Genomic DNA, 19,314 nt, shown 5'->3' with positions numbered 1-19,314 from the left:
AAAGTGTAATCCAACACGAGAGTGGTGACTTGATGTTAAACGTAACCTTGCGTGCACCATTGCTGCTTGCGTCGTACACAGGACACACACGGGGAGGTGTTCGCGTGAGGAGTTTTTGCGCACCACACTTCATAACTTCTCATACGGTCGAGCATATTCATTGCCTCACATGGCACTTCGCATCGGTGGAGAAGTAGTAAACTTTTATTCAATTAAGGGGTTGTACGCCCACAAACAACGATCAGATTATGAGGCACACCACAGTCGCGGACTCCAGATTAGTTTTGACACCATCTTGTTCTTTCACGTGTCGCTAAATCTAAGTGCACGAACGTTCTTTCTTTTTTTTTTCGCCCCCATCGCAATGCGGCTGCCGCGATCGAGATACACCCACGACCGTGATCAATGTCCAAGCCGAAAAGTTATCGGGGCTGCCACAGAAGTGTTCATTTGACTTATGACCACACCGCAGTGTGGCCTAGAACCTACCGTGCGCTTCAAATGCGGCCGTCCTGCACGTCCTGCGTAAGTCGCCCGCTTGACATATTTGCATGGCGTTTATTTTGCAGAAATAGCCACAACGTACCCTGCCATAATTTTAACTCAAATCTATCCCTTTTGTCCGCAACCGCTGTCGTGTCTACACTAGCAACGTTTCCTTGCCTTGACACGTCACCTTTTCCCTATCCCTCTGTGAGCGAAGAGTGGGAAGGCTGTTATACACTCGTTTCGCGACTGCTTCGTTTCTACCCAGACTCTGCTTCTTCTCGCCCCTTCTCTCTACCATTCTGTCTAGCTTCACTGTGGACTTGCAGGTTAATAGTAGAAGTAGTAGAATAGTAGAAGTAGTAGAAGAAGTAGAAGAGTAGAAGTTTATTGCATGAGCAATACACGACATCCAGTAGAAAGGTAAGCGCTGTAATTTCTGCAGTACTTTTGCGAAGAGGGTGGGGGGTCACGTCCAATTGCAGCTGTCAAGATGAGACGCCCTCGGAGCTTCAGAGGGCATTGTGCACATTCGACGCCGTGCAAAGGTTCAAACGAGTTTCTCGCGTCGCCTTTCCACTCTATCACGCTCCTGTAATGCACACACACGCTTTAAACCACCCGCTGACGCGGTGTGCCACACCGCAGCAGCAGCAGCAGCAGCAGCAGCAGCAGCAGCAGCGGGAAAGTTGAAGAAACAAAGACAGCTTGGCTTTATAGAATTAATCCTATTTGACCTAAGTAAGGTGCAATATTCTTCTTTTCGTGCAGCTTATTCACTCAGTTTATTTGAAAATTATAGCTAGCTATATTTCGCGAGTGATGTGTAAATTATTTAAACAGGAATTAGTTTTTTTTTTTCGTTTCCTCAGCACCTTTTATAGCGATAGCAATTATACGGACACTTCAGGCGCATTTATGTCGTCACCATCGCCGTCGCCGTGAGGTTCCGTATAAAGTCCGAGGGCATTAATATCGTCACCGCCCGCCGTATCCTGGATGTGCGAGTGAAATCGTGCGAGTGGTGAGCAGGCGAACGCGGCTGAATCTCGCGTGTACGAGGAATGCGGGCCGGAAGCGCGCCCTCTCGTGTCGCCCGCAAGGCACGGGGGTCAGGCGAGCTTGGGAGGAAGAGGGCAGGAGGGGTTCTTCTATGGCGGCTGTTGCTTACGGCGCCGTATCTTGAAAGCTATCTGCTACATGGCCAAAGTGCGCGCCCACGCGGGCCTGATCTTCAAAAGGGATCTGTGATGTTTGCATAATGCGCGTAGTGCAGGTAGTTTCGTATGAGCTGTGCTTTCAACGTTTCGTTCGCGTTCAAGCGAGAGATGCACGAAGGTCAATTCGATCTCTGCGCTGCCGCGAATTCTCCCTCCAACATTTTGACAGGGAGTTGCCACGCCCACCGAAGAAGATCTGTTCACGTTTACCTGTGGGCGTTGCACCGTGCTTGTTAATTTAGTTAGAATACGTTGGCGGGCAAGTTGGTTGAATCAAGAATAGAACGAGGAAGTAGAAAGAAACAGACACACTGAGACAGTGCTGTCTCTGTGTGTGCGTTTCTTTCTACGTCCTCATTCAGTCGAGCTTACACATTATATCATTGTTAATTTAGTCAATAAGCGAATGTTTACAAGTTGATATGGTCGATAAATCTATGCTGCTTACTTCGTATACTTATCTACTAAGTTGTTATCGCAATCAATGCTTCGTCGTTCGGGAGAAACTGCTACTTTCCTATTATTTCGTTACTTTTTTTTTACGCATGTGCTGCCGCAGTAGCCACATAAAAAAAAAGAACACTAGTTGCCTTTTAACATCGCAGACCGGTCAATCAACTGTAGCGTGAATCTCAGGAAAATGTTATGACCCCTTTGAAACAACGTTCTCCAAAATGTCACCAGGTGTTTCCGCTGTAGTAGGGTCGTTTTATTCTTTTGCACGACTATATATAAGTGTTTTTCAACAAAAAACACACGACAGGGTACCTTACTGTAGCAAAGCAATGTCTCCAAAGAGATGCCTTGTAGTCCTTGTGCTCTCAGCCATAGTCTCAGGAGTGCGGTTAACTGAGAGCTCACCTGACAGCAATGGCCAACAGAACCAGGACTACGCTATCGATAAGGTAAAAATCCTATGACGTGCCCTTGCTCTTTGAAAGTTCCATAAATTCGGCTGCATTGTGCAGCTTAGTAAAATGCTCATTAGACGTATCACATGGTACGTGTCGTTTAACAAAAGAGTACTTCATACGATGAAAGAATGCAATAAATTCAAGAAACGATAAATGGTCTTGCATAATATTCGGCTTATATAGTTATTTATCAATGGTTTGATAATATAATCTAGAACGATCAAGATGAAATAGCGAATGTATATACGTGGCTGTAGTGTTAACAGTAATCCTGTATGTTTTAGATTAATCTTGCGAAATCATTGCATTGACCACGCCAGCTTGAAGCTTCGAAGCGCTGGGAAGGCCGTACTTGATGTTATCCAACAGCTACCTGTATAAATATTTCTGAATTAACTTTGCCTAAGTATATAATATTATTTAACGATATTTATTTATTGAACTCACGGTTATGCGCAAGTAGTGGGGGTTTTATTATTCCAGTGGTTCTAGGCATGTCTTCATTGTAACGCTTTTCATGGGTGCATGCACATGCAGCCTTAAGTCGCGCTCTTTCACCCTCGGGAAGTTGACATTAGTCAGCTTAAGAATTGATGACGCCAACCTTACCCTTCATAGCTCTGCCAGTTTTCTCTATGACGCATATGTTGTCATTAGCCAAGTTCCTTGTCGGAAGTGTTTAGGCAGCCTTTATTAGGCCAGCACGCTCTCAAATTCAAGAAGGACGCCATTAACTTGGTTCGCCCACCAACAAGAACAACAAAGCCAGAACAACAAGAACGCGAAATTTACTTAGGTCAAATGTGGCGTATAGCTTCGATTTATGGTGGGAAGCAGTGCGTTGCACTAGGTGCATGTACATGCTTCTGTGTAGCGATATTCGCTATAACCGTGGACGACTTTCTGTGGCTATGAAGGAAAAGTTACCGGGGCGGAGCTTCTACACATGTGTTACCTCGCCAAGTAGCCCACCAAAGTTTGACAGTGCTTTTAGCTGCTCGGAAGAGACGTTCACTCTGTGCAGCTTTCAGGTGGGGTGGTTTCGCGTTTGCCTAGGCGAGGAAGGGAAAAATTGCAAAATAAATAAGCTTTTACATTCAATCGTCTGTTTTGTCTTATTTAACTGTTGCTAATAACTTGTTTATATTGTGTCTTCTCCATCTTATACTAACGTGGAGGAAAATGCAGGAGTCTCTTCGGAAGCATTTTCACTTTTGCGCGCTTTGCCTCCGTAGCTTTCCCTTCATAGCCACAGACAGTTCTCCGCGAGTATAGTGGTCGATGCTGACGAGATTATATATATATATATATATATATATATATATATATATATATATATATATATATACACGCAGGAAAGAGACGACGAACTTTTTGGAAGCCTTCTTTTACTTAACGTTTTCGGCTGGTGGACCAGCCTTCGTGAGAGTTCAGACGAAGGCTGGTCCACCAACCGAAAACGTTAAGTACAAGAAGTCTTCCAAAAAGTCCGTCGTCTCTTTCCTGCGTATGTTACGTCGGGTCCTGCGTGCTGAACGTTGAAGAAAACCTATATATATATATATATATATATATATATATATATATATATATATATATATATATATATATATATATATATATATATATATATATATATATATATATATATATATATATATGCACCTAGTGTTTGAGCTAACTCGGGCCGAGTATTAAAAACGAAACATAGACGCTACCCGTGTCAGATTACTGCACTGTTTAATGATTTTACACCGTTTCCTTAAAGTGCGCGAAATTTTAAAAAATACCATGTGACTGCCGGAGTAGGCGCCGCGCTTTTAGTGCCCTGAAATATAAGTTGCGCAATTTAGCAAAGGCTGCCCCGCGGACAGAGTTCGACTAAACAGGCTGTCGGTGACTGCGATCGACTGCAATGGATCGGAGGCAGCATGGTTTTTATCTCCGTCTCTCATCACGCTGTCAGCCTCGCCCACTCCATCGTGTTTCTTCATTTGTACGGAAAGAAAAGAAAAAATACCTGCGCTGCGTCAAATGCTGCATCTGGTTTCATATCGCATTCATACGTGACGGCCGGTTTTTCATTGAAGGATTTCATAAAACGGTACGCCCACTTCGTGCCTTAACGTCCATAGAAGGAGGGGGAAATAAAGAGAGAAGGCAGGAATGTTAAACCGAAATCCGTCTTGTTGGCCACGCTACTCTGGGGGAGGTAAAAGAGGGAATAGATAGATGAGATTCAGAGAGGCAGGGGAGGAGGAGGACAGCCGCGATGAGCTGCTTCGCAGTCATCGACACACTGTTCAATCGATCTCTTGCGCGGAGCAGCCTTTGCTAATTCGTTCAACTTACATTTGAGGGCACTAAACGCACGGAGTGCCATTTGGCAGTCACGTGGTATTTCTTTTTTTAATTTCGCCCAATTCAAAGAAACGCTGCAAAACAATTAAACAGGCCAGTAATCTTAGCATAGATGAAGTAATCCGATGTTTTATAACAAGTGCTACAACTTTTGTATTGACGATCTTTCGATAGAGTCAATATTTAGAAAGTTAATTACGCAAACTTTGTTAATTATCCAGCTTCGCGCATTGAAAGGATATCACGACGTGCTCCATATGGCTCAGAACAATACTGTGGCAATTCGACACGCGTAGCGTATGTTTCATTTTTTTTAATATTATGCTCGAGTTATTTGAAACACCCTGTATACATCTAGACTGTCACATTTCAGACCCTCATCATTTAATCAACCAGAAGAAAGAAAATTGAGGAGGCCGATTTTATTTGTCGTATCATTAGAGCATAACAATCAGTGCCACGAAGCACAGCATTGGAGAGATTATCTGTGTTCCCTCATTGAATTAATAATAATATGAATAAACGGAAATGAAAGTGTATTAAAATACTTGTGTACGCAGATAGGATACTAATCCACGTCTTCACATTATGCGTGCAATGTTCATAGTGGAGGCGCTAACACTCCAAGTAGATTAGTTGTAGTAGATAAACATAAATGCCCCAGAAAGTGAGTCGGAAAACAGCGCCGTGGTAGATTACCTCATAAATGCATCGCATGCAAGATGTGGATTCGTATCTCAGCTGCGGTCGGTAGTTCCCCACACATTCTACCTGAACGCATCAAAGCTGCCGTATTCGAGACACTCGGTATATAAGGAACGAGAAGAAAGGACATCGAGGGGCCCAATTTTCATTAATCATATCATAACACGATAACAAACAATGGCACCAAGTGCAGTATACGTGAAATTATCTGCAGTTCCTAACTGGAAAAAGGAATGATAAAAAAATGGAAATGAACGAGAAAACTACCGACCACAGCTGAGATACGAATCCACATCTACGCATTTCACACACGATACGTTTACCAGTTAATCTGCCACGGCACTCTTTTCCCACTCAACTTCTGGGGCATTTATGTTTATCTACTACATATAACCTACTTGGAGTGTTAGCGCCACCACTATGAACATTGCACGCATAATGCGAAGACGTGGATTAGTATCCCACCTGCGGACAGTTGTATTTTAATACTCTTTCATTTCCGTTTAATTATAATGTTTTTAGTTCAGTTAGAAGACGCAGATAGTCTCTCCAGTGCGGCGCTTGGTGGCACTGATTGCTATGCCCTTATGATACGACAAATAAAATCGGCCTCCTCAATTTCCTTTCTTCTCGTTGATTACATAATGAGGGTCTCAAATGCGGCAGTCTAGATATATACAGGGTGTTTCAGATAACTCTAGCCAACTATCAAAAAATTAAACATGGGCTACGCGTGTCGAATAGCCACAGCATTGTTCTGAGCCATATGGAGCACTTCGTGATATCTTTTCAATCCGCCAAGCTGGATAATTAACAAAGATTGCTTGAGTAACTTTTCAAATATGAACTCTCTCGAAAGACCGTCAATACAAAAGGTGTAGCACTTGTCATAAAAAATCGGATTACTTCATCTGTGGTAAGATCACTGTTCTGTTTAATTGTTTTTCAGCTTTTCTTTGAGTTGGACGAAATTAAAAAAAGAAAGATACCACGTGACTGCCAAATGGCCCTCCGCGCGTTTAGTGCCCTCAAATGTGAGTTGAACGAATTAGCCAAGGCTGCTCCGCGCACAGAGATCGCTTGAACAGTGTGCCGATGACTGCGATGCAGCTCACCGCTGCTTTCCTCCCCCTCTCCTGCCTCTCTGAATCTCATCTTTCTGTTCCCTCTTGTCCCTCCCCAGAGTAGGGTAGCCAAGAAGACGGATTTCGGATTAACATGCCTGCCTTCTCTCTTTATTCTCTCTCTTCCTTCTACGGACGTTAAGTCACGAAAGGGGCGTACCGTTTTAAGAAAGAAATCCTTTAACGAAAAAGCGGCCGTCCCGTATGAATGCGATATGAAACCGGATGGAGCATTTCACGCAGCGCAGGTATTTTTTTTTTCTTTTCTTTCCGTACAAATGAAGAAACACGATGGCGTGGGCAGAGCTGACAGTGTGATGAAAGAGGGAGGTAAATACCATGCTGCCTCCGATCCATTGCAGTCCATCGCAGTCACCGACAGCCTGCTTAATCGAACTCTGTCCGCGGGGCAGCCTTTGCTACATTGTGCAACTTACATTTCAGGGCCCTAAAAGCGCGGCGCGTTCTCCGGCAGTCACGTGGTATTTTTTCAATTTCTCGCACTTAAAGGAGACGCTGAAAACAAATTAAACACTGCAGTAATCTCACATGGGAAGCGCCTATGTATCGTTTTTTAATACTCAGCCTGAGTTAGCTGTAACACCAGGTGCATATATACATCTGTATTTATTTATTTATTCAAAAGAACCTTACAGGCCCTATGGCAGGGCATAAAGTAAGGGGGGCATATTAAACAGTAAAGGTATAAAAAGTAGAAATTTCCAACAGGATCAGTGGTATAAAAGGATTACCGTGTTACACAATATTGAAGGCACTAGGAATACGAAGCAATATCTGAAGGCACACAAACACTTGTTACTGTTAACAGAGCAAAGGAATACCGTTTATGAAAATGATATACAACATGGCAAAAATGCACGATAACATCTACTAGATTGGTCACTCGTGAACGGTATGAAATGGGAAAAGCATGAGTAACTGAGAGCGGAACGTGTCGGGATTAGATATGGAGGCTATGTTATCAGGGAGGTCATTCGAGAGACGAATGGCACGTGGTAGTGCAGATGAATTAAATGCATTTGTTTTACCGTATATACGCATGAAACTGAACTGATTATGTAATCTGCGTGATAAAGAGTGGGGTATTTGTAGTTGTAACCGGGTTCGTTTATTAATGTAAATATATTTGTGGAATAAGCACAGAAGAGCGATGTTGCGGCGGATATCTAATGGCGACAACAGTAGGTCTAGTTTAATTTGTGTAATGCTTCAGTTTATACTGTAGTTACGGGATATGAACCGGGCTGCTCTGTTTTGTATCATTTCCGTCATATTTATTAGGTAATTTTGAAGAGGGGACCAATTTGAGGAGGCGAATTCTAACTGTGGCAAAATGAATGTTTGGAAAGCGAGTTCTCGAATGTTTGGCGGGGCATTTGGCAAGTTGCGTCGTAGATAGCCAAGAGAACGTGATGCTTTGGCGCATGTAGAAGTGATGTATGGGGCCCATGAAAGATTCTCTGTAAGAACAACACCAAGGTACCTATATGATGAAGTGTGGGAAAGCATAGTGTTATTAAGATGATACGAATATTTAGAATTTACACATTTTCGGCTGAAGCACATCACCTCGCACTTTCTAATGTTTAGTGTCATGACCCATTTGTTACGCCAGTTAGCGATAAGGTTAAGATCTGCTTGAAGTTTCAAGTGATCGTCAGTCGTGTGAATAGGACGCTAGATTATGCAGTCATCGGCAAAGAGGCGCATGCAGGAAGTAATCTGGGTGGGTAAGTCGTTAATGTAGATTAAGAGTAAGGGGCCGAGGACGCTGCCTTGTGGCACGTCAGAGCTAACAGAAGAAGGCGGGGAAGAGAAATTGTTAACAACAGTAAACTGTTTTCGAAAAGAAAGAAAATTACGAATCCAGGATAATGTTAGAGTCAAGTCGTAAGGCAGATAATTTAGAAATCAGGCGACAGTGGGTCACGCGGTCAAAAGCTTTAGAAAAGTCAAGAAATATATATATATATATATATATATATATATATATATATATATATATATATATATATATATATATATATATATATTAACGGTAAACGGGCTGATTCTAAAGGCAGTGGCATAGCAAGGTTGTCCGATTGGAGATAGCTTAATAGGACATTTGTCTCCGTCTTGTCGGACAATACGGGCAATACGGACAATATATACGGGCAATCAGAAATGGTGTTGTTCAATTCCGGACATGACCTTCTTGCAGACGCCTATGTGGTGTCAAGTCCTGTTACGTACAGACTGTGCACATAAGAACTATACCGCCCACAAAATCGTTTATGCTGATGTGGCCCTTGGACAGAAGCGCCCATCCTTACTGTCACTGGCCTTGCCGGGGCAAAACTTAGACTTTGTTTACCATTTCGAACGTGAACCTATCAAACACCAGTACAGTTGAAGAGAAAGTTCAGCTTTCAGCAACTAGGCTACGGAAAGCCCCTGGGGAATGACTGGCTTGATCTAGCCAAAATTCGCAAGTGGAAGCTTAGGATGTGTACACAGTCCGTAATGCTGAGGACCGAGTAGACTGCAGCGACGCTGTGCGTGAGCAGGACGTCAGGAAGAGGTGTCCAGTAGCAGTCGCCATCCAAAACAGCTGGCGAACATGACAATGCGACATATGTCACAATATTAAATGGTAGGCGACCAAAATCTCAGTAATGTAAGCGAGACGCAGTAGGTTATTCACTGGGTTGCCAGTCCCGAGGCAGTTCAAGGCGCAGGACACCGGCGGAACAATCAATCAGAGGGGAATGCCAGAAAGAAAATCAAGCCCAAGTATGAGACCGTAAATGTAACTACCCCGTGGTGACAAGCAAGGCTAAGCCAAACTTTGCCAATTCCAACAACGGCAGCCATCACAACGGCAGCGACACGTACGACTTGGGTCGTGGGAGGTATAGGTACCTTTTTCATGCGGTGACAGGAACTGGCACTAAAGCCAGAGACATGCACCCCAATATAACAACAAAGCGCTGACGCCGTCGACGGGGGCGTCAGTTATGTGCCGGTGGGCACGTAAGGGCATCAGAGTATTTTGGGTCAAGGTCGGCAGCACAACTTCACCTCCAGAAGCTGTGCAGTATAGCTTTCAGGCGAAAAAGCGACGGCAATGAAGACGGGGAACGAGATGGCCGGCGATGCGGTGGAGGCGACTGGGCGTAGCGCCTACCTTCGCCAGGGACAATGAGTGCAGAGGATTAGGTGAGGGTACATAGCGGCTAGCACTACGGAAAGCACCAGAGTAAGTGGGAAATGGGTTAGAGTTCTGAGAAGGCCACCGTCTACGGCAATAGCGAGAAATGTGTCCAGCTCGGCGGCAGTGAAAAGAGCTATGCTTATCGTCGGCTGTTCTCCGTTCCTACGGGTTTCTGGAACGATGAAGAGCGTAGGGTCCACGACCAGGCCTGCCAGCAGAGACGAGGGCGGTGTCAGGAGTGTCTGCGGCGCAGACAGTAGACAGGAGGCCAAGGTTGGCAAATTCGTGGCGAGCAATGGCCTGGATCAAAGAAACAGCCGGCGTCGAGGTCTCGCATACAGTGGGTTTATAAGAAGCCGAATATGCGGCCTCGAGTTCTCGGCGTACGATGCGCGTCGTGCCGTCTGATGGGAATGGCTGACAAGGAGCCGCCTTGCAGGAAGACGTTGCAGCGGTATTCGCTTGACGCTCTTACTTATGCGAGATGCGTCAGCATTTCGCTTGCTCAAAACTGTGGCACTCTTTGATCACACTGTCAAGGCTGGTCGCGTTGGTGAAGACGAGCGGATTGAATGCGTCGTCTGCGTTTCCTTTCAAAATGTGGACGATGTTGTCAGCCTCGGGCATCTTCTGGTCAACTTGTAGACACAAGGCTAGCACGACAAATATGGCTCAGTTGACGTCTGGGTATGTACCGCCAGTTGTATCGACCAAACGGGGACTGCTTGAACGTGTCCCAGCTGGTAATATAATCGTGGGTCTGAAACAAGATGCGAGGCGATCCTCCGAGGTAAAACATGACGTTGGCCAGCATTATAGTTGGATCCCAGCAATTCCATTTCCTGACACGCTTATACATGCTGAACCAGTCATCCAGGTCGGCGATGTTTGCCATGCAAAAGGTCCCGGGATCGTGGGGCTGTAGGAGGGTGATAAACTGGGTGGTGGTCGCAGGCGTAACTGGTGGCGATGCGGCATAACATGACGGCATGGTGGTAGAGTCGACATGGCGTCCGTTGCGAAGCTCCGTCTTCGAAAGATGTACCCAGCACTTCCACCATATAAATGTTACCTGGAAGCACAGTTGTTAAACTATTTACAAGGTGTATTTACAAGGAATACCAAGCACTGGCCAACATGAAAACCAGCCAATATCAAACAAAACACATCGTCGTCCTCAGATCAGCCAGCGATTGTTTATTGATATATTCCACTAAATCCAAGCGTCCGCATCATCATCATCGAATAGCACGCAGCAATTGAGATCCCTGAAAACAGACGGCAAATTGGCACCATGGTAGATGAATCAGTAAGAACTGCCTGCGTAATTCCAAGACGTGGGTTCGTATTCCACCTGCGGCCCGTTCTTTCTTCATCTGCTTTTATTCCCATTTATTTATTATTATTTTTTCAATTCCATTATACTGCCAATATTTGTGCTATATCTTCTTGTGCTGCTCCACCTTCTTTGTTCGCTAATCAGACCTCCTCTTGAATTCGCATCTGTTATTTGGAACAGCTTGGGAGCTAGATGTAATGAGAAAACTGAGATAGTACATGAACGTTGTGTTTCAAATGTGCATGATAAACACTTTCAGCATAGGTGTACTTTGACTACTAACACTTTATTAATGATCAGAAACTTAGTAAGCCCAGCTCCAGGAGCTGGTGTCTATACTTAATTTTTTTATACAAAATAAGTCAAGGAAGACGTGCCTGACCTGCTATGTGACATTACCACGTACATTCAAGCGAGGTTGACACGATGTTTTGAACACTTTGTTCACTAAGTGCAAATGAGAGGCTCACACTTGTAGCGAATACAAATACCATGGAATTAGCGCTCTCCGAGTTCTTTCCGCGATCCACAAAATTGTGGTTTTTCGATGACCTCAGAACCATTACTGCACTGCTGGACGTCGACCAACGCACGATCGCCTTGGCTACGGTGAAGCACAGTGCGTGCACTCGGAGTGCGGTGAGGTGCGTGTCAGTTCTAAGTGCCGGCATTCGTTAGTAAAATTGTGGTGCTGCGTTTTGCAACAGTACATGGGTATGTATACCCCTCAGTGCCTTATCTTCCGAGGCTCAGTATCGTAGAGGAGCGGCTAGTCGTGCCTTGCTTTCCATTCATGTGAATACAGCGTTCCACGCACGGCGATGGACAGTTCGCCATTAAGGCGCTCACATACACAGCTTCGCTGATCATCCACCATCACAGAGTACAATGAAACAGCATTTTTTCTTTGAAAATGTTCCAGCTTGTTAATTGATCTAGCTGGGTTCGGTACCACACGCGAGGGGTGCCGGTCAAGTAAAAGTGTCGCAGTTTCACCCGAAAGACGAAGCACCCATTGCAACAGCCACTTACTAGATAACTGTACAGAGTAAGGATGGCGGCTTTATCGGCCGTATAAATTTGTAAACTTTCGGTTACTAACAAGATTAGTAAGCATGGTATCACGCACGCACAGGTAAGCATGAATACATATCGATAGATGAACACGGGAACACACCGTAGAAGCGGTAAAGGGGCAAATTGCGGCAGCAGCAGCGATAAAATTGACCTTCGTGCATCTCTCGTTTCACCGCGAATGAAACGTTGAAAGCACAGCGTATGCGAAACTACCGGCACTACGTGCACTCTGCAATCAGCGCAGATCGCTTTGAAGATGACGTTTGCGGGTGCGCGCACTTTGGCCACGTCGTATCCCGCTTTCAAGATGCGGCGCTCGCACGGCTGCGCTGTAAGCAGCAGCCGCCGCAGAAGACCGCCCCCGTCCCTGGCCTCATCGTCGTGCGTCACGCGCGACAGAAAAGGGCCTGCTTCCGCTCCACCTTGCTCGCTCGCGCACGCGAGATTGACCTGCGTCCGCCGGCTCACCGTTGCCCACTTTTGCTGGCTCGTACAGCATGCGCCGCGTGGCGATGACGTTATCGCCCTTGGACTTTATACAGAACCTCACGGCGACGGCGACGGCAGAAATGCGCCTGGAGTGTCGATGTAATTGCTGTCGCAATAAAAACAACGGTAGGGAACATGATCGTTGGATCCCACCTATTGTTAGTGCTGACGCGTTCATAGCGGTTCATCCACACTTCAACGTCAATGCCGTCCAAGCCGGACAACAGACTAGGGTCGCGAACGTGGGCAAGCGTAACGAGTGGAACAGTCTGATCAGTCGCAGCCGACGATGACGGAGCCTCATCTCCGGGAGCATGGTAGCGAGCTCGGTGTAGCAAGCGCTGCGGAGCTCCGTGGCGAGGAGGGGGATCGCAATCCTCCACCCTAATGTTACGGGCGGAAATACATAGACAGAAAAGGCCACCTATACTGCATTTAAATGAGCAGCGCAGCCAAAGACCAAGATAGCCAGCTCGTGCCAGGCCCAGATGCGCTTCTTCGCCTTCCTTTGTGCCATGCATTCTAAGCGCCGGTTGTATCACAAAGATTATATATATATATATATATATATATATATATGTATATATATCACAAAAGATTTATTCAGAGGTGACACGATTTCTTCAATTGTATTGACTGCATCGTCAAAGAAGTAGCAAAAGCAATAGACTCCAAAGACTCAGCAGTGAGGATCAAAGGCGAATATCTCAGCAGCTTTCGGTTTGCAGATGACATCGTCCTGTTTAAGACGATGAGCAAAACAAGAACAAGGTAAAAGTGGGCTCCCTCTGTTACTCTGTTCTTGTTTTGCTCATCTTCTTCGATTCTCAGCTCGCGCTTTAATAATAATATTTGGGGTTTTACGTGCCAAAACCACTTTCTGATTATGAGGCACGCCGTAGTGGAGGACTCCGGAAATTTTGACCACCTGGGGTTCTTTAACGTGCACCTAAATCTAAGCACACGCGCGTTTTCGCATTTCGCCCCCATCGAAATGCGGCCGCCGTGGCCGGGATTCGATCCCGCGACCTCGTGCTCAGCAGCCCAACACCATAGCCACTGAGCAACCACGGCGGGTCAGCTCGCGCTTTCCTCGTGCGTGTTTTCCCTGCTGTGTCCTGTTCAGCAACACTGGGGAAGACTTACAACAAATGTTTGAGAACATTAACGGACAAAATATAAGAGCAGGGTAGCAAGATATTGTGCAGAGAACGAAGGAAATGTTTAGTAGCGTTTCAACGAAGCAATACCTTATAACTGCAGTCAGTCTAGAGTCCGTGGAGGAACACATTTATCTAGTTCAGTTACTATCAGGGGATCCAGACCATGAGACGGAAATGTACAGAGCGATAAAAATGGGCTGCCATGCTTATGGAATGAATTACTAAATCCGGACTGGAAGCTTACCAGTCCAGTTGAAAAGAAAAGCAAAAAATCGTTAGATTCTACCAGTGCTAACATATGGGGAACAAACTTCTACGTGGGCGAAGTTCTAGAACAAGTTAAGCCCCGCCCAAAGAGTGACGGAACAAAAAACATTAGGCGTACTTTTCATAGGCAAGGAGGGAGTGGTGTGGATCGGAATGCGAACAGGTATCGCCGATATCGAACTCTTAGTATACGTTAAGCGAAATGACTGGGGCAGGGCAGCGCATGTAACACGTAGGGCAGATAGCTGATGGACCATTACAATGACTGTATGCGTACCAAGGAAAATGAAAGCGCAATCGAGAACGGCAGAAAACTGGGTGGGGTGAGAAACATAGGAAATTGACAGGTGCAAGTTAAAATCAGCTAGCACAAGCCTGGGGTAATGGAAGATCGCAGCGAAAGGTCTACGTCCTGCAGTGAATGTAATAATCAGAATGATGGGGATGGTATTTACATAACGAAAGCATAAATATTGCATTTGTTTTATTTCAGTTCTTCAATACCACTGAGGAAATCTGGGTTTTTAACACTACTCAGCCGAATGCACGGATGTGCCGAAAGGACGTCAACCACAATATGACTTCAAACACCACATTCTTTCAGAGGTCCTATCTAGAGAATGGGACAAAGTAAGAGATGGAGTTTCTTATGCGTCTTTCTAATTCGACATGAAATGACTAATTTAATTCACCTTGAACAGCATAACAGAAGAACTGAAAGGAACTTTTGACTATCATCGTCAAGATCAAAACAAAGTCTACGACACAATTCATGTTTATGGCGGTATGTAGCAGTGTGATGTTTTCTTACTGCCTATAGAACTGTTGAAATTATTTAATGAAGGTGCTATTAACAGAAGAAAATAAGCCCATTTATTTCTCTTGTAAGTGAGTCTTCCAATCTATGATCTGCTCAGATTTCTGAAAGGAAATCGTGTCATTTGATTACGACACATAAACAGTGCTTTCCCCCCATGTAGTCACTCGCTTATTTCGCAGTACTACTGTGCGTATAAACAAAGAAAAACATCGTTTTCTGAGGTAGGACTCTGGGATAATTAAATTCATTCCGGATCCTTCTTATTTTCTAACGCTAAGCGATGCAAGAGAACGCAGTTTATGTGTCACCGTATTGCGGCAGAAATGTTTTTTTACAAAAGCAACCTGCCGATAATTTAAGAGTGGTGACGCTTATCACTCACGTTCTAGAAGACGCAGGGCTCGAAGTGCTACAAATATACCATTTTGAGTTGGATAACGTACACCTATCTGAGTTCTTCCGTGGCCTTGCTCTGCCGTTAGTCCACCTATTTTGGCCACGAATGACACAGTTCCCTGCTTTTCGCATTAGGTTAAAGAAACATTCTCCATGTTTTTCATTTCTGTCGTGATTAGGCAACAATTGAGCATAGTGCTTCACAAGTATCGACAGCTCCATTGTTGTCTCCATGCTAACAGCAGCAATTACTCGACATCCTAAGAATGGCACAAAAATCACAGTGTTTTTCTTAATCTCGATGCCAGCTCTTTGATAAACCAACTGTAAGCTGACTGGTAGGCCATGCGCTGCAGCTTGCTTGCAAGCTTGTGAGGAAGCTTTCTCTGAAAACTTTGATCTAAATTATTAGTAATGAAGAAATCGTGTTGTTTGGTGTCAAATGCATCGAGTATGCTTTCGTTTGCTGGAAACCAAAGAAACTGTTTCATTCCGCAGATTGCAGGGAGCAAAAGTGGAGTTCACAACTATTTCGTTCCTGTTTACCATTCGGGGGTACGACCCACTGCTCAAGGGGGTATCAGCAATTTATTGTCTTATAGGGTAGACAAACTTCTCGTTGGGCAGGCATAGGCAAGCTTGCGCATTTAAAAACTGCGCTAGCGCAGTTCGCAGCTTCCTCCTCTGACATTGCACTGGACCAATCTAATAACATTGCACTGCGCTGCGTTTTGCAGCCGAGCTCCTGTAGGGTACATTAAAGCGCTCTAAAATGTTCCTGTTTTTACTGCCGCCAGCTAAGATAACTATAAGTTCGCCGTGCATACTTGGAAGGAAGGTAGAACATGTCAGGGCTTATGACAGGAGTAACTATGGCAGTCGTCGTTATTTAGAGGCTAAATTCAGCTTCAGCCTGCTTACAGGTGTTATGAATGAAAAGCTTACAATGTTTACAGCTCGCTCACAGCACCACTGGTGCCAGTAATTATATATTTCAAATAAATGGGTGCCATGGTCTTTCGTAGTGCAATATTTACGGGGACACCGCCCGTTACAATGGGTCCGATGAAGGTGCCTCTTAGGAATTGGTGCACATTTATGGAAAAAAAATCATCCGAACATTAGAAGGGTGCAGCTTAGTTATGAACCTAGAATTTAATTGTATGTTTTTTGTCTATATCTATGCATGAAAAAGCAGGTGTTTGTGTGGTTAGTTTTCCTGGTCTTCTCCTGGAGCTAAATGATGAAGTTTGTATATATTTCATTGAAATATATTGCAGGCATGTTCTTGGGGACGGGGAACCAACGTTTAAAATGTATGGTTTAATTGTAATTTTAGTATAGAGTTAGTTACGCAAGCGTTCCAGAGCGTTAAAGAAGTACTTTTGAAGCTGCGTACGAATCCAGCTATTTGTGTTGAATGAACTGAACATGCTTCACAGTTGAAGTTTCATAGCTTTTCTTTCGAGGCACCCGTATGGGTTTCCTACGTAGTAACTGCTACGATTGGGTGGATGTATCATTTTCCTATTATTTAATAACTTCTCTCCACCTTACCCGCCGAGGTTGCTCAGTGGCTGTGGTGTTGAGCTGCTGAGCACGAGGTCGCGGGATCAAATCCTGGCCACGGAGGCTGCATTTCGATGGGGGCGAAATGCGAAAACACCCGTGTACTTAGATTTAGGTGCATGTTAAGGAACCCAAGGTGGTCGAAATGTGCGGAGTCCTCAACTACGGTGTGCCTCATAATCAGAAAGTGGTTTTGGCGCGTAAAGTCCCATAATTATTTTTTTTTCTCCACCTTGCGGGTTTCTGCAGAACTATTACGTCAAATTCTTGCCTTTGCTTCGAGTTCATGACATATTCGACTTCGCCCTGCCATCTGCTCGCCGCCTGGTTAGCTCAGATGGTAGAATGGCCTCCCCGTAAAGGCTGCAGTCCCGGGTTCGAGTCTCAGACCCGGGCGAGTTTCTCATCAACTGCGAAGCTTTTCTTTCGAGGAACGCGTATGGGTTTCCTTTGTGGCAATTACTACAATTGGGTGGGTCTCTAATTTTCTCGGATTTATACACTTATCTCGACCTTGTGGGTTCCCGCCGAACTATTACGTCAAAGTGTCAATTGCAATGCCACTAGTTCCAGCACCCACCACTAGGGACTTACTGCGCCGTGGGAAGGGACAGGGAGCTCTCAAACTGAACTGATTCTGGTAACGTTGGCCTAGGCCGCCAAGTTCGCCACGAATTCATGCTTGTTTCTCCACCCTCACCGCAAAAATATTTAGGCAGATCAGCCATCGATTACTCTCATGTTACCATGAGGGCCAAACACAGGGTATATGTTGTCGTCATAATCAAAATGACCTGCTCGTGTTCACGCTTCTACACCTACACAGGCGGCAACAAGCCGTAAAATTGGTTTAATTTCAACTTGGCAGTTGGCGTCAAAACGTTAGCGCTGGGGATCCATTGACGACGCGGAATGCTCTAAAAGCCTAATTGGTCACTGCATCATTAATTTACTATTTCGCTCTAGCCAGGTGTCTGACGGCAATGACGAACAGACACCAACTATACGACTAGAAGACGATGCGGTGGGATTGAGCATACGTACCCCCGGATTTATATATGGCCTCTACTTGAAGGCTACGCTTCACGTGATCTAGACGATAATATCGAGAATGTGCACAAGACCCTCATTGTGTTCCTTCTTTAGCGTTCACGTCTAGTGTTATTTTTGCCAAGTCAAGACTGGACTTCAAGTTGAGTGGCATTTCCGAATACGTAGCTTAAAGGTGCGCTCGACCCTGCATTTGGGTAAGGAGGCTGGAAGGAACTGCCGCCAAACAGTATAGGTGAACTGAAGCCCAGTTATCGCATTCATGTAAACGCGGCAGATGGGTAAATTCCCAAAGTATCTGTTGCATCACTGTACCAGGGCAGCATGTATTTACAGAACGGAGAGCACAAGCGGAGCAGGTGACGCGGCACGCATGAACACGCTTGTAGCGGCACCTATAGAGTTTCTCACTATATTACATAGAGAGAAATCTGGTGCCACAGTATTAGCGAGTTTTCTAACTAGCACTTTGCCGCCACGGGAATGGCGGTATATGGGTGTGCAAGGCTTGTGTTGGCAGGTGTTCTACGATGCTTCATCTCAGACGTGGCTATGGCTGCGCAGATAATGCGTTCTTACAATAAAACCTACGTCAAAGGTTTGCATTCCCCCATATTATGTCTTTCAATGATGGTTACTCGCCTACAATACAGAATAAAACAAAGAAAAGCAAGAAGAGACGACAAGAAATTCCAAAGCGAGCGCAGATCTTGTCGCCTCTCCTACAACTTTAGCGGCCCGCTAATACCTTTTGCTTTTCATATAATGTGACATCCAATCGCAAGTCATCATAATTAAACAAACCATTGTAACTTTGTAACAATTACGCTAAAACCGCTCTTTACGTGCTGTTTCAGTAGGAAATGAATAACGTGATAGACGAAACGGTACTACCCCGGCGCGTCTTAAAAATGACCTGGCTTTTCTAGGACAATGTCAATCCGGAGCCACAATGCCCTGCCATTCCCATGCATACAACAGCACAGCGGGGGCGCTATAACGTAAGACTACTCCAAACTTTTCTATTCCGATTCTGCAATCCGCCTTCCGCGATTGGTCAAAAAAATTTTTGGAGCACCCCCACTTCCCCTGTCTGTCACGCGACGTCACGAAAACC

The 19,314-nt window shown here is 45.1% G+C and overlaps 1 protein-coding gene across 1 annotated transcript in view; it reads left to right on the top strand.

The window, feature by feature from the left end:
- The first annotated feature begins 2,470 nt into the window (after positions 1-2,470).
- LOC129385351 (uncharacterized) overlaps positions 2,471-19,314 on the top strand; it is a 32,120-nt gene continuing 15,276 nt past the window's right edge. The window contains exons 1-3 of the mRNA XM_055071985.2: positions 2,471-2,611; positions 14,856-14,992; positions 15,064-15,146. Coding sequence (XP_054927960.1) covers positions 2,492-2,611; positions 14,856-14,992; positions 15,064-15,146 — 340 coding nt within the window. The 5' untranslated portion in view covers positions 2,471-2,491. The remainder of the gene's footprint in view (positions 2,612-14,855; positions 14,993-15,063; positions 15,147-19,314) is intronic.

Source organism: Dermacentor andersoni, chromosome 7 (assembly GCF_023375885.2).
Source record: "Dermacentor andersoni chromosome 7, qqDerAnde1_hic_scaffold, whole genome shotgun sequence".
Taxonomy (NCBI): Eukaryota; Metazoa; Arthropoda; class Arachnida; order Ixodida; family Ixodidae; genus Dermacentor; species Dermacentor andersoni.
Note: the sequence above shows the minus strand (reverse complement) of the source record. Positions and strands in the feature narration are given on the sequence as shown.